Source organism: Crinia signifera, chromosome 2 (assembly GCF_055691185.1).
Source record: "Crinia signifera chromosome 2, ASM5569118v1, whole genome shotgun sequence".
NCBI classification, from domain to species: Eukaryota; Metazoa; Chordata; class Amphibia; order Anura; family Myobatrachidae; genus Crinia; species Crinia signifera.
Genome location: NC_139218.1, coordinates 150,156,953 through 150,173,315, shown reverse-complemented (window position 1 = coordinate 150,173,315; position 16,363 = coordinate 150,156,953). Strand labels below are relative to the sequence as shown.

The following is a 16,363-nucleotide window of genomic DNA, read 5'->3' as shown; positions in this document are numbered from 1 at the left end:
CTATTCTGGTCACTATTAAAAATAAATAGCATTCTGGCTAATTGGATCTTACAATAGCCTGTATTATATACATTTAAAATAATGGAACTGAAAATATATAACTGTTGATACAGATATGGAAGTTATTGTTTTTTTACCATATGCGGTAATTTCTTGCCACAGTTACTATATGTTATATTTAATTTGGCCTCTTCCTATTACAGCAATGGACTCACGAAAAGTGTTGCCAGTTTTGCTTCTTACATTTGGTATCTGCATGTTGGCTGAGAAGACACATGGAAGTTTCCTTCATTTTTTCTCTCACAGTGATGCTTGTAATATGCAGGTAATGGGATCCTTAAAATTCATAATTGACCAGGTCTTTTACTGAAAACCGATGCCCAGCATAGCTGAAATGCAGTCAAACTAAAGAGCTTTGCATATGTGCTTTTACAGGGTGATTACGGCTGTCTGTAATTGTCCTTAGATTAAATACAGCTACTGCAGTGCATCTTGTAGCAAATAGGTGGTGATACTTCCAAAGAATTTCAATATAGCCATATACTTGTAGTATGCTGTAATTTATTGTAGAACAAGACTGCCATAAACTGTGAAGTTATTATGGGTTTCACACACACACACACACACACACACACACACACACACACACACACACACACACATTGTGGCAGACAGCATACTTCCACATGAAGGTAATGTGGAAGATCCAGTCCAGTAGCAGCAGCAGTAGCAGGGCTAGGAAGATCCAGACTGGGTTTTCCTAGGATGTATTGTGAATCGCTGACTGATGAGCAGCACCTGGCGCTTCCTGTTATATGTGTGTTCAGGGCAAAAGGACATGGTTTCCAATGGCAGTTAGTGCCTGGATAATAGGCTGTCATGGGTCAGGGGATTACGTTAGGGATTCTATGGAAATACCCTTATTGTGAAAACTGCCATGCTGTAACTTAAGAACTGCCAATCTGTTATCCTGGAATGCTGTCTAGCTGCTGAAAATAAAGAAGAAGACTTCATCTTTTAACCGGTGTATGTGATTCCTTGTCACAATATATGTATATATGTGCTGTCTATCGAAGGGCTTAATAAAGTCCTGAAAGCTTGTATAATGGCTGGAGTCTGCTAATTTTAATTAACTAAAAATTTGGAATGGATTGGATATACTGTGTGTATATATATATATATATATATATATATATATATATATATATATACTGTGATGAGTTGAGCACATACACTGGATCTATGCATATGTGGGAAAGTCTGACCCTTAAGGTGCCCACGCATGGTGCTATTTGTGTTAAGTGCGACTTCAGCTATACAAGGTGTGCACAATTGAACTTCGATGCTATGCTATGCAATTTGAACTTTATACACTCTGCTATTTGAACTACATAAGATATGGACTAGACTACAATATGTAATTTAAATATGTAACAGTACATATTGCATGCGATTCCCTACACAGCATGTGATTTGACGACTCGATGCGATATAGTACAAAAATATGGGGAAGAGCCACCCGGGGACCCGCTGACACGTCGCTGGCTGCTTAGCAAAGGGAAGCTCTTAATGCATGAGTTGTCCTTTGTGATAATAATTGCATATCTTAGTGAATATGCGGCTATTATCGATGAGGTAACCAGTGTGAGAAGTGGGGCGGCGGATGTTAGTGCATTCCCCTCTTAGGGCGTGATGTACTAAAGGGAAAATGCGGTAAAATGGGGGTTTTACTGCATTTTCCTATGTACTAATACCCATCCGCCCCATCTTCGTCTGGCAGGGTAGCGCCACCCTCTGAGTGGCGATACCCTATAGAAGCCTCTGGGCTTCTATCGCCGCCCGCCGTCCGCGCGCCCCCCCTCCCGTCCTCCTTTGATCTCCTCCTCCCCCAGCAGGTGTCACAGCCGGGATGACATCCGGCTGCAGGGGGGAGGAGACGCAGGGGGACACTGGCATGTGACGGAGACCCCCGCAGACCACATCACAGGTATCGCAGGGGTCTCCGTCACCGCAACCCGATGCTAACCGCATATGTTAGTACATATGCGGCAGCATCGAGGCGGCTGTCAGGTGAAGGGCGGCAATGTATGTTAATACATCCCGCCCTTAGTGATGTTACAGAAAAAGAGGGCTTGTCTAAAACAAATATATAAGAGCCCCATCTTCTGCTGATAAACTGTCCATACCATCCAGATGGTAGACTACACAAACAAGTACTGTATGTGTGTGTGCTAAATGTTTCTCTGTTTTATTTATAAGAGAACAGTTTTACATTGACATTGCTGTATGTCAATTTAAAAAGTATTATGATATTTTGGTATAATAAACTCGATTTAATAATGTTCTGTTTTTGCAATCTTTAAGAATTCATGTAGTGATGTATACCAGAACATGTAATTAAAAATTATGAACAGTATAAATACAATCTAAAGAATAATGAACCCTGGTGTACTTCATCTTTAATGCATCTTGCCACACAATATATTTGCCAGACCTTCCTATCAAACTGTAATTTCTCCAATTTTGCAGTTACTATTAATATTTAATCACTATAGGAATAAAGGACACTGATCCTCGTACAAATGTATTTTGTACCATAGGGTGACCTAGATTAAAGTATGTTGCAGAACAAATAGGACACTGAATGTATGCTTATATTTGGACAACATTGCAGGATTTATTGCATACAGCATGGAAAAGTTGTACGCTGTTAATGTTATCTCACTTGGTAAAATCTCTCAGGAATTTAAGTGGCAAAGTTCACGGGATCGGTATGATAAGTTTACAATGATGCTGTTGACAGCATAATGTCAACCAGAGAGTTCCAATGCAGTAGTAATGTTATTTAAAGCATTTTACAGTGTGTGCATCATTTCTTTAAACATGATGCTTTACAATAATGTTTAAAGTTATAATGTCGACACAGTTAAAATCCTTCACTTAATATAACTACTGCATCAGCAGGCTCTGGTTGAAATTATGCTGTTAACATTTTGACAGTATCGACTAATTAATGACCTGCTTACAATGTGAGTGTACTCTTAGCATATGCAGTATCTATAGCAGTGGTTATCAACCTCGGTCCTCATTACCCCACACTGCATATTTTCCAGGTCTCCGCACAGAATCACAAGTGATATAATTAGCTCCACCTGTGATCTTTAAAAATGTGTGAGTGAATAATGAGTGCACCTGTGCACCTGCTGGGAGACCTGGAAAACGTGACCTGTTGGGGGTCCTGAGGACCGAGGTTTAGACCCACTGATCTATAGGGACAAAACTGTACTTGTAGACATGTGGGTGTGAACTGGATCGCTGGTCCCTATGACAAAGCTCGAACCAATTAGCCCTCCAATAATACCATATGTTAGGGGGGAGTAACCACTGTGATTACATGTAAAGAGCAGCAACCCCATCAGAATTCCCCATCCGTTGCAGGCAGCCCTATCTCACCCTACATTTGTGGTACACAGCCTTATAAGGCTGCAAAGAAATTCACAGATCCAGCTGTACTGTAAGTGCAGCTACTGTATATGCTAATTAGACAGTGATTTGTCTTGTGAAGTAAAGGCATTGCTGCCTACCCCACTTCATCCTCCAGGTGACTCCAGGTTCAGTGCACAGTCTCCTGCTGTCTAAAATTGTACATTAACCCTCCCCCCCCAGTTACCTTGACTGCTGTTGATGCTTAGCAGCCCCTGATGTCGTCTCAAAGCAGCCCCTTGTTGGTCCCCTGGCAAATTACTGCTTCTGCTGCTAGTGTGAGATATGGCAGAATTTTTATTAATGATCGTTAGTTAAAAGCTCAAAAAAGGATACAATGTAAACTTTTCAGATCTGTTTTCACCAAAAGATGATCATTAAAGTTAGTCTGTAATTTATTATCATATGAGTCCTACAAGTTGCAGGCAGTGATCACGATTAAATAATATCTAATACAACACAAAAAACATACTTAGCAACATATTCTCAATTGACCCAGCAATAGTTATATACTCAGGGTTGAATTTCCACAAGGTCAAATTGCATTTGGAATTTATTGCATACGCATCAGATTTATAGTGTATATTGGTCTCAGTGAGAAGAAATAAAATGATCACAGCAAATATATTGCAGTATTGTAGACAGCAATGTTACTATCAATATTTCCTGAAATAAATTGTTACTAATGTTATAAAAAATATCTCCTACCAAGCATTTAAGAATAGATATGCCCAAATGTGCACAGTAGCTTTGGCGAAGGGCAACAGTACATTCTACTAAGAACCATAATCTCCCTGAAACCAGTTTTAAAAGCAGGCAAGTATGGCTAAAAGACATGCCTGACTAAGAATGAATGCAGCATGAATACACAATTTAAATGCCCATGTGTTTCAATCAATATCTTTGATTACAGACTATTTTATTGTCTAAGGCAGTAGTTCCCAAACTTTTATGAATCATGGCACCCCTATGCCAATAGTTTCTTATTGGTAAAAATGTAAAAAAAAAAAAATATTGAAATTAAATAAATTGTGTGGTACTTATGTAGTATCTGGGCTGCCGATTTTTTGATTGTATGCCTTAACTTAAGGCATACAATCAGATGCGATTCGATATCGCATCGCATACGACCATATCGCATGCGATGCTATGCGATGACCCGATTTTTCCATAGAATTCAATGTTAAAATGGACTGAGTCCATTTTAACATGGAATTCAATGGGAAAAAGGGATCCTTTTCATACCCCTACTATCCAAGTGGGCATGGAGTTGGATATAAACCTGTGGCGAGCGTAGCGAGCCACCGAGCCCGAAGCGTGGCGAGCGAAGCGAGCCCCGCGAGGGGACGGTATTCTGTGTCCCCTCGCGGGGCTCGCTACGCTCGCCACGCTTCGGGCTCGGTGGCTCGCTACGTTTGCCACAGGTTTATATCCAACTCCATGCCCACTTGGATAGTAGGGGTATGAAAAGGACCCCTTTTCCCATTGAATTCCATGTTAAAATGGACTCAGTCCATTTTAACATTGAATCCTATGGAAAAATCGGGTCCATCGCATCGCATGCGATATGGTCGGATGTGATGCGATGCGATGGACCCGATTTCAAAATCGGCAGCCCAGTTAGTACATAAGTACCAATTGTGTTTATGTGTAATCAGTAGGGTCAGTTATGTGGTGAGGGACAGGAATTGCTGCTGTTTCTCCAAATTGCATTGCTGAAAGTCACAAGCACTGGTTTTGCCTATTACATAGCCACAGCGAAATTGAATTGTTCCTTATCCACCAATTCAAGGCACCCTTTCAAGTGTCCCAGGGCACCTCACACAGTTTGGGAACCACTTGTGTAAGGGATCGACCATTCGTAATTTAGTTAATTTCACTGAATAAATAATATAATTGTCTTAATTGTATTTTAGGCATTACTACTCCTACGCATAGACAATCTGAGTTTTTATTGGGCACACTGAATTCCTTTTTTTTTATTTCATTATGCTTTTAGTGAAATCAGGATTGAATTATTGGATTAATGTTGATAGTTGGTTTATTCTGTGCTTTTTATCATTCAAACTGAAGAAAGGAGGACCATGCAAGAAGTTCCTGCAACAAAGATCAGAAGGTGGGGACTTACGAGGTTCAGGAGGTTTGGAGGAAGAAAGCATTATAAAAGTAAGTTATGCTATTTTCCATTCACTTTAACAAATAGCATTAGCATAAGAATATTTTTTATTTTAAATGATGGGTTTCCCCTAGCTTACTTGCTTTTGCGAGCAGCACTCATGTTGCTAAGGTGCTTTTTCCAACATTTTACAAAACATAGAAATCAAATTAAAAATGTTTTTAATGTACCTCAAAATAGTGTAAAGACTTAACCATGTGACACTTAAGAGCATCCAATACTGTGCCACTAACAGACTTCTGTATTATCATTCTACCCTATTTGCCACTATTTGGAGGTGTAGGATGATTTCGCAACTTCATCTGTATTTCTCCAAAGTCACTTTTTGTACAACAATTGTGCAATATCACCATGATGCCAATGTATGTCCATTTCTATTTGAATTTCACATTTCTCAGGTGTGTGCATTGCCACAATGATGAAAACATTCTGTAACCAAGTAACATTCCAACTCTAGTTTTATCCAAAAGCATTCACACTCAGAGTACGTATGGCACCTTATTCAGTTTAATTCGTTAGCATGCATGTTTGCGCGCACACAAAGGGGAGTGTTGGCAATGGTATACAAAGGGGAGTGGACTGAAACTACCCACACACTTGCATGCTTCTACATACATTCGCAAGAGAACCGGAACATGCACTGTGCAAACGCACACAGATACACACAATGCTATTTTTTCCCACAACTTGTAGGCATAAACACACACGAACCCATTCAAACGCTGCAATCCAATTATATCTATTGACTAATTGTCTAATTATTACCTCATTGTCTAAATAGAAACTAATTAAATAATTAGTGTCTATTATCACTTTATAAATAACTGGTTATTACGTTTCCTAATTTAAGTTTCTATCCACATCCAGACAGCAAGAGTTTGTAAAGTGAATGTTATTAAGGTGTTACATATACGCACAGACACATATATATATATATATATATATATATATATATATGGACAAACAACAAGGGAGAGAAGGAGCGCTTGATAGTGCATTAAACGATTTATTAACAAGGTTAAGAACATCAATTCCAGGTGCAGATAAATTGAACCCGTACCTAAACAAAGAACACTGTGGGCTGGTTACCACACGGCATATAAACAAATACCACGGCAGATCAGCTGGGCACCCGGGATTCCAAAGTCTCTCACAGACTGCGTCCTTTCCACACGCTGGCCTGCGGTGCAGCAGAGGCGAGGATGTTTGAGAAGCAAGAGGATTCCCGGCATCAGCGAGTGAACAGCGTGAACGTCAGCAGGCCACGCCCTAACGCGTTTCGTCAGGATGACTTCGTCAGAGGGCGTGGCTAATGCTTGACGTTCACTAGACTTTATACTCATGTTGCTGTCAATCAGCTTACAGAGGCCGGACCGATTCGTCCAATGGCAATAGAGTGGGATGCATCTCGCACGCTCAGTCACATATTGCCTGTTAAAATACTACGGAGTCCCCGCTGTATTTTTCTCAAAGGGCATTGATTCTTCCCACAGCATATTTATGTAAGCCGCTCGTGGGTTACTTGCACCTGAGAGATACACGTATGTGTATAAAAAAGAGAGAAAAATTAATAAAGAAATCATAAAACAACATTTATATAGACTAAAACATCTCCTTCTAAGGAAATGTTTACATACAAAAAATGATTAAAATCACGGCATATATCTCATAAAAATCACAAGAGGGAGTGAAAGATGCATCACACTGTACAATCGATATTGTATAAGAAAGCACCAAAAAGACCTAAAAAACATTGTTTAAAAAAGGACCATATTAAAAGATAGTAAGTTTATACTAAAATCATTAAAACATCAATTAATTAATAAAAGGCGTAATCTCAAAGCCTTCGTTAAGACCTGCTGGGATAAGAGTACCCAGCTGTAGGATCCAATGTGTTTCCCTTCTAATAAGGAACTTATCCCAATCACCTCCTCTTTTGTTTTTCTTGACTAATTCTATACCTTTGAAGGTAAGACTGGATGGATCACAGTTATGATGTTCCTTGAAGTGTCGTGGTACGCTATGATTGGTGACTCCATGCTTTATATTTCTTAGGTGTTCAAAGATCCTGATTTTAAGTGATCTTTTAGTCTTCCCAATATAGCGTAATCCACATGCACACTTCAACATGTAAACTACATGTGTAGAATTACAGTTAATGAAGTCCCTCGCTTTTAGCTTGGAACCATCAATATCTGCACCTCTGATGACATATTGGCAGGCTTTGCAGCTATTGCAAGGAAAGCAGCCCTTAATGTCTAAGAAGGTATTAGACATAGGTCTGACTTCAAGATTTTGTAGCTGACTTTTGGAAACTAAAGATTTAACTGTATTGGCCCTTCTGTACACCTTCTGTACACCATCCTATATATATATATATATATATATTTAGATATGAAGCATGAAAGGTACAATAGTGTTTAAGGTGCAATAGTGTGCTTACCGTGGGCCTGCATTGAGTAGATTTGTTAATTGGTTAAAAAGAGAAACTTGTATGGTGCATGGGTGAATAATGTATGCAGTGCAGAATTTTAGCTATTGTGCATGCTGATTGGTGTTGTGAAGGTTGGTCCGCTAAGCTCCAGCCCTGCTAGACCCGAGAGTCACTTTTTTCTTGCGAATGATTTTGAGCACGAAGCACTGCGAGTGTTCGCACAGTGTTGCAAAGCACTTGTGGTCAACACTCTTGTATATGCCCCAGCAACCCCCCATTTCTGCCCTTTTTCGAGGCCGTGCCAACAGAAACATGGACATCACACCTACATTGGTAGGGCTTGTTCGCAAGCATATTTCTGTTCGCACGGGTGCAAGTGTGTATGGGTGATCAAACCTGCACATGTGCACTGCGGGCCATACGCATGCGTACTAAGCTAAAACCAGATGCGTGGGAATTCGCATGTGAAGGAATAAAACAGAATAAGGTCCATGGTTCCCATATTATTTTTGCTATAAATATGCAGACTTTGCTTTAAACAATAAAGCATCATCTTTAAAGGCATAATGCCTAGATCAGGGGTGTCCAAACTTTTCGCAATGAGGGTGAGATTTGGTGAAGTGTAAATGTGTGGGGGCCGACCATTCAGCCTGACATTCTTTGAATCAATATTAGATTTAATACTCACAAATGGTGACAGGATATCAGACATATATGTGGGTGAGAACCTGGGATCCAGTGATCATCAAGCAGTATGGTTTAGTATCAAGGCAGGGTTCAACTCCAGTCACACAAAAACTAAGGTGTTGGATTTTAGGAAGGCTGACTTTGCAAAAATGGGGAGATGTTTAAGCGACTCATTAGCGGATTGGATGAACTTGAAAGGAGTGCAGGAGAGGTGGAGAAAATTAAAAAGTGCAATACTAAAGGCAACGGACCTTTGTATCAAAAGGGTTAAGAAAAGTACCAGGAAAAGGAAGCCAGTGTGGTTTACTAAAGAGGTATCAACTAGTGTAAAAGCAAAAAAGATGGCCTTTAGGACATACAAGCAGACTCAAAATAATAATGACAAAGAAGTGCATCTTGCCAGACGCAAAGAGGCTAAGAAAGTGATCAGGCGTGCCAAGGCACAAGCTGAGGAGAAAATGGCTCAGTCAGTAGATAAAGGAAACAAAACTTTTTTTAAGTATATAAGTGAAAGGAGAAAATCAAATGGAGGAATAATAAGACTGCGGACAGACACTGAGAATTTGGTGGAGGGAGACAAGGCAATTGCAGATCATCTAAATAATTACTTTTGCTCTGTATTCACTATAGAAGGAAAAGGAAAGGGACCACAGTTAAGTTGCAAGGACATTCATAAAAATAAGGTAGATGGAGGTACATTTACTAGGGAGAAAGTCCTAACAGAACTTTCAAGACTGAAAGTGGATAAATCAATGGGGCCAGACGGAGTGTATCCAACGATACTAAAAGAACTAAAAGATGTGTTGGTAGCGCCATTAACAGATTTATTCAACCAGTCACTAGATACAGGTGCAGTTCCAGAGGACTGGAGAAAAGCAAATGTAGTTCCACTGCACAAAAGCGGAAGCAAAGAAGAAGCAAGTAACTACAGACCAGTGAGCCTTACATCAGTAGTAGGGAAAATAATGGAAACACTATTAAAAGAAAGAATAGTGGAATACCTTAAATTAAACAACTTACAGGATCCAAAACAGCATGGTTTTACTGCAGGGAGATCATGCCAAACAAGTCTCATTGACTTTTTTGACTCCGTGACCAAAATACTAGATGAAGGGGGGGCTGTAGATGTGGCATATCTAGACTTTAGTAAGGCATTTGACACTGTCCCACATCGCAGGCTGCTAAATAAACTTGAAAGTGTGGGATTGGATTATAAAACAATTAAATGGATAAGAACCTGGTCGCAGGATAGGAAACAGACAGTTGTAGTAAATGGAGTGCATTCTATGGAGGGACATTTTACCAGTGGAGTACCCCAGGGTGTGGGTGAGAACCTGGGATCCAGTGATCATCAAGCAGTATGGTTTAGTATCAAGGCAGGGTTCAACTCCAGTCACACAAAAACTAAGGTGTTGGATTTTAGGAAGGCTGACTTTGCAAAAATGGGGAGGTGTTTAAGCGACTCATTAGCGGATTGGATGAACTTGAAAGGAGTGCAGGAGAGGTGGAGAAAATTAAAAAGTGCAATACTAAAGGCAACGGACCTTTGTATCAAAAGGGTTAAGAAAAGTACCAGGAAAAGGAAGCCAGTGTGGTTTACTAAAGAGGTATCAACTAGTGTAAAAGCAAAAAAGATGGCCTTTAGGACATACAAGCAGACTCAAAATAATAATGACAAAGAAGTGTATCTTGCCAGACGCAAAGAGGCTAAGAAAGTGATCAGGCGTGCCAAGGCACAAGCTGAGGAGAAAATGGCTCAGTTAGTAGATAAAGGAAACAAAACTTTTTTTAAGTATATAAGTGAAAGGAGAAAATCAAATGGAGGAATAATAAGACTGCGGACAGACACTGAGAATTTGGTGGAGGGAGACAAGGCAATTGCAGATCATCTAAATAATTACTTTTGCTCTGTATTCACTATAGAAGGAGAAGGGAAGGGACCACAGTTAAGTTGCAAGGACATTCATAAAAATAAGGTAGATGGAGGTACATTTACTAGGGAGAAAGTCCTAACAGAACTTTCAAGACTGAAAGTGGATAAATCAATGGGGCCAGACGGAGTGTATCCAACGATACTAAAAGAACTAAAAGATGTGTTGGTAGCGCCATTAACAGATTTATTCAACCAGTCACTAGATACAGGTGCAGTTCCAGAGGACTGGAGAAAAGCAAATGTAGTTCCACTGCACAAAAGCGGAAGCAAAGAAGAAGCAAGTAACTACAGACCAGTGAGCCTTACATCAGTAGTAGGGAAAATAATGGAAACACTATTAAAAGAAAGAATAGTGGAATACCTTAAATTAAACAACTTACAGGATCCAAAACAGCATGGTTTTACTGCAGGGAGATCATGCCAAACAAGTCTCATTGACTTTTTTGACTCCGTGACCAAAATACTAGATGAAGGGGGGGCTGTAGATGTGGCATATCTAGACTTTAGTAAGGCATTTGACACTGTCCCACATCGCAGGCTGCTAAATAAACTTGAAAGTGTGGGATTGGATTATAAAACAATTAAATGGATAAGAACCTGGTCGCAGGATAGGAAACAGACAGTTGTAGTAAATGGAGTGCATTCTATGGAGGGACATTTTACCAGTGGAGTACCCCAGGGTGTGGGTGAGAACCTGGGATCTAGTGATCATCAAGCAGTATGGTTTAGTATCAAGGCAGGGTTCAACTCCAGTCACACAAAAACTAAGGTGTTGGATTTTAGGAAGGCTGACTTTGCAAAAATGGGGAGGTGTTTAAGCGACTCATTAGCGGATTGGATGAACTTGAAAGGAGTGCAGGAGAGGTGGAGAAAATTAAAAAGTGCAATACTAAAGGCAACGGACCTTTGTATCAAAAGGGTTAAGAAAAGTACCAGGAAAAGGAAGCCAGTGTGGTTTACTAAAGAGGTATCAACTAGTGTAAAAGCAAAAAAGATGGCCTTTAGGACATACAAGCAGACTCAAAATAATAATGACAAAGAAGTGTATCTTGCCAGACGCAAAGAGGCTAAGAAAGTGATCAGGCGTGCCAAGGCACAAGCTGAGGAGAAAATGGCTCAGTCAGTAGATAAAGGAAACAAAACTTTTTTTAAGTATATAAGTGAAAGGAGAAAATCAAATGGAGGAATAATAAGACTGCGGACAGACACTGAGAATTTGGTGGAGGGAGACAAGGCAATTGCAGATCATCTAAATAATTACTTTTGCTCTGTATTCACTATAGAAGGAGAAGGAAAGGGACCACAGTTAAGTTGCAAGGACATTCATAAAAATAAGGTAGATGGAGGTACATTTACTAGGGAGAAAGTCCTAACAGAACTTTCAAGACTGAAAGTGGATAAATCAATGGGGCCAGACGGAGTGTATCCAACGATACTAAAAGAACTAAAAGATGTGTTGGTAGCGCCATTAACAGATTTATTCAACCAGTCACTAGATACAGGTGCAGTTCCAGAGGACTGGAGAAAAGCAAATGTAGTTCCACTGCACAAAAGCGGAAGCAAAGAAGAAGCAAGTAACTACAGACCAGTGAGCCTTACATCAGTAGTAGGGAAAATAATGGAAACACTATTAAAATAAAGAATAGTGGAATACCTTAAATTAAACAACTTACAGGATCCAAAACAGCATGGTTTTACTGCAGGGAGATCATGCCAAACAAGTCTCATTTACTTTTTTGACTCCGTGACCAAAATACTAGATGAAGGGGGGGCTGTAGATGTGGCATATCTAGACTTTAGTAAGGCATTTGACACTGTCCCACATCGCAGGCTGCTAAATAAACTTGAAAGTGTGGGATTGGATTATAAAACAATTAAATGGATAAGAACCTGGTTGCAGGATAGGAAACAGACAGTTGTAGTAAATGGAGTGCATTCTATGGAGGGACATGTTACCAGTGGAGTACCCCAGGGATCTGTACTTGGACCAGTGCTCTTTAATATCTTTGTTAGTGACATTGCAAATGGTATTGAAGGGAAAGTATGCCTTTTTGCAGATGACCCAAAGATATGCAACAGAGTAGACACACCAGGAGGGGTAAATCAAATGACTGATGATCTAAGTAAACTTGAGAATTGGTCAAGAGAATGGCAACTACAGTTTAATGCTAAAAAATGCAAAATTATGCACTTGGGACTCAAAAACCCAAAGGCTCAATATAGTATCAAGGGTACTATAATGGAAACTACTGAGGAGGAAAGAGATCTAGGAGTCACTATTTTAAGTGACTTAAAGGCAGGGAGGCAATGTAACAAAGCAATGAGGAAGGCTAGTCAGATGCTTGGTTGCATAGGGAGAGGAATCAGTAGCAGAAAAAAAGATGTAACAATGCCACTTTATAGGTCATTGGTACGACCTCATCTGGAATACTGTGTCCAGTTCTGGAGACCATATCTTCAGAAGGATATAAATACATTGGAGATTGTACAAAGAAGGGCAACTAAAATGGTTCATGGCCTACATCACAAAACTTACCTGGATAGACTAAAAGATCTTAACATGTATAGTTTGGAGCAGAGAAGGGAAAGGGGGGACATGATAGAAATCTTCAAATATGTCAAGGGTTTTAACATAGTACAGGTGGGAAATTTTCTTCAAAGGAAAACAAGTAATAAAACACTAGGACAGGCATGTCCAAACTGTGGCCCTCAAGCTGTTGTGCAACTACACATCCCAGCATGCATTGCCAAATTTTTTGAATTCCCTAATAGCAGAACTGGGGCAAGGTGTGAACGGACTTGTAGTTTCACAACAGCTGGAGGGCCATAGTTTGGACATGCCTGCACTAGGACATGCACTGAAACTGGAGGGAGGTAGGTTCAGGGGAAATGTTAGAAAGAATTACTTCACAGAAAGGGTAGTGGATAAGTGGAATAGCCTCCCATCAGAGGTGGTAGAGGCTAAGACAGTAGAACAATTTAAACATTCTTGGGATAGGCATATGAATATCCTTACAAAGAAATAAGGATTAAAAAGGGTTGAGTTTACCTGAAGGGTAAAAAAAGGGGCAGACTAGATGGGCCAAATGGTTCTTATCTGCCGTCAAATTCTATGTTTCTATGTTTCTATGAATCATTATTGACATCAGAATGGTCCCCCACTCTGCCCCCATTCACTCTATGTCCCCCAGCCTGCCCCTTCACTGTATTTCCCCCAGCCTTTCCCCATTCACTGTATGTCCCCCAGCCTGCCCCTCCTTCACTGTATGTCCCCCATTCACTGTATGTTCCCCACTCTGCACCCATTCACTCTGTCCCACAGCCTGCCCCCCTTCTCTTAATGTCCATCAGTGCCCTCCATTCATTGTATGTCCCCAAGCCTGACCCTCCTTCACTGTATGACTCCCATTCACTGTATGACCCCCATTCACTATGTACCCCACTCTGCCCCCATTCACTGTATGTCCCCCAGCCTGCCCCTGCTCCCCCTTCTCTGAATGGCCATCACTGCCTCCATTCACTGTATGTCCCCCAGCCTGACCCTCCTTCACTGTGTGTCCCCCTGCCTGCCCCTCCCTTCTCTGTATGTTTCCCAGCCCCTTATGAGAGCCAGAGGAAGGAGAGGCAAAGCAGGCACTGCAAGGACAGGAGATGCTTGGGCTCCCGCTGCTGCCCTCGTCCGCTCTGCATGTTACGGGAGTAAGCTTCCCCCCTCCTCAAACACTGCTGTCACTGTGATTGTGCAGTAGGGTGATATACGATTGCAGCAGTAGGGGTAGGGCGCCAAACACATCTGACTGTGGCGGGCGACACCTCCGTACTGCAGCAGACAGCAAGGTAAAGGCGCGCTTGCCGGGGCCCCACCTTTAGTGTCTGGTGCTGTGCTTCCCACATCTGATGCTCTGCCCGCTTCCAGCTGGAGGCTGTGGGCAGCTTGAAATGACAGCACGGGCCGCAATTGACCCCCGGGCCTGACTTTGGACATGCCTGGCCTAGATGGTAAAACTCCTTCAGCTAGCTGGTATTCTGCTTTCCACATAATGACTTTCAACATGGTGATTGTCGGCTAAATGCTTGGATCTATTATGACTGATGTCCGACCATGCGAATGTCCTGGCATTGTTTAATAATTTTGAGCACCCTGAACAGTAAATGTTGCTTTCTCCTTTTTTCATCAGCTAAAGGCTCCTGTCGAGATTGAGCTCAGATTGGACTCACAGCAGATGGAGAACTTTCAAAACATTGTAGAAGACATGTTTGGTGATGGTGAAATTCAAAAGCCTTAGAATGCAGCTTTCCATTCCCCATTTTGCTTATTTGGTTACCTGCATTTGCTTTCATATAAATGTAATTGTCACTTTATCTGTGTCTAAATTAATAAACATGCTTCTATGAAATATATATGATGTATTATTTATATTACACTTTATATATTATATATATTTATATATTATACATACATATATAGATATGTCTAGTGTCTGTGTGACTCCGAAACACTGCCATCTGTTGGCAGCAAGTGAAACTACATCTACAAGCTTTGGAAGCATTTGCTTTGAGCAGGCTTACACTACCATCTGTTGGCAGAAAGTAAAACTACATCTACTACTGTAGCTTTCGAAGCATTAGCTTAGAGCGGGCTTACTAGTTTATTTATATCTTCTCAAGTAAATTGGAACTTGTATTTGAATCTCATCTTTAGTTTATCTGACCACCTCCTTACCAGTGTTTGAGCTCCAATCAACACATCAATACTTTTTTCTAGATTAATGGAGCTTAATTTTGAAATATGTTAGTTGTGGTGATTTCAATAAGGGTTGCGTTAAAATCAGAATTTAGTGATACGTCCTGCCGATAAGGGTGAACTTTTCGTATTGCAGAATTGGCGTGATTACAAAAAAGCAATCAAACAGCAATTTTTAGATTCTGAAACGTACTGTGTGAACCCTATATATATTCAATTAAAACTAAGGTTAATGTATGTATTAAGAGAGCTTTACAGAGTGGTTGGTGGATTTTTTTAACTGTTTGACATCCGTAATGTCCTTAACTATACAAACTTCCCAAGGTCCATAAAACACTGCCAGGCCATCCAATCATATCAGTCCGGGAGACTCTATAACAGCCTATTGCGCAGTTTGTGCTCAGTTTTCTGCAGCCAGTTGTGTGTACGAAACCTAGATAATTATGTGAACTGGTGATTTCTTGATGAAATTGAAAAACTACAATGCTGATCTTGAGCAGTATTTTTAGCAAATCTTGAAGTTAGTTAATTATATACAATCCAACTTCATAGGGCAGGCACATGGAATTGACGGGCATTGAATTGAAAGAGAATCACTTTTTGTAATACGTTTTATAAACAGCTGTCTGAGGCCCCTATTGGCTCGGTATATATGATTATATTCTGCCCATGTTTCGTCCTAGCATTTTACAGTACTATAGGATTATAAATTAAATTTTTGGGGTGACACAAGCAAATTTTTGCCAGATGGCTACTTATTTGAATGATATCAACAGCCCATGGAAATATTCAGCTTAAATTGAAGTTAGCATTTATCTTGGAATATCTCTGTGTACAAAAAGGGCTCCAAAGTACCATCGGGGTCCGTTAAAGCAGCTACTATATGCACCCATACTAGGTCATGTG

General features: G+C 40.5%; 1 protein-coding gene across 1 annotated transcript; it reads left to right on the top strand.

The window, feature by feature from the left end:
* Positions 1 to 202: 202 nt before the first annotated feature.
* MLN (motilin) lies at positions 203 to 15,031 on the top strand. The gene is made up of 3 exons (XM_083171108.1): positions 203 to 325; positions 5,557 to 5,649; positions 14,892 to 15,031. The coding sequence occupies exons 1-3, from the start codon at positions 206 to 208 to the stop codon at positions 14,997 to 14,999; spliced, it is 321 nt and encodes a 106-aa protein (XP_083027234.1). The 5' UTR covers positions 203 to 205; the 3' UTR covers positions 15,000 to 15,031.
* Positions 15,032 to 16,363: the final 1,332 nt, after the last annotated feature.

What these genes read in the sequence shown, in the direction of transcription:
- MLN (XM_083171108.1), top strand. Translation starts at nt 206, where the DNA reads ATGGACTCACGAAAAGTGTTGCCAGTTTTGCTTCTTACATTTGGTATC. An exon ending in GTGATGCTTGTAATATGCAG is followed by an intron (nt 326 to 5,556) that starts GTAATGGGATCC and finishes TTCAAACTGAAG; the next exon opens with AAAGGAGGACCATGCAAGAA. An exon ending in AGGAAGAAAGCATTATAAAA is followed by an intron (nt 5,650 to 14,891) that starts GTAAGTTATGCT and finishes TTTTTTCATCAG; the next exon opens with CTAAAGGCTCCTGTCGAGAT.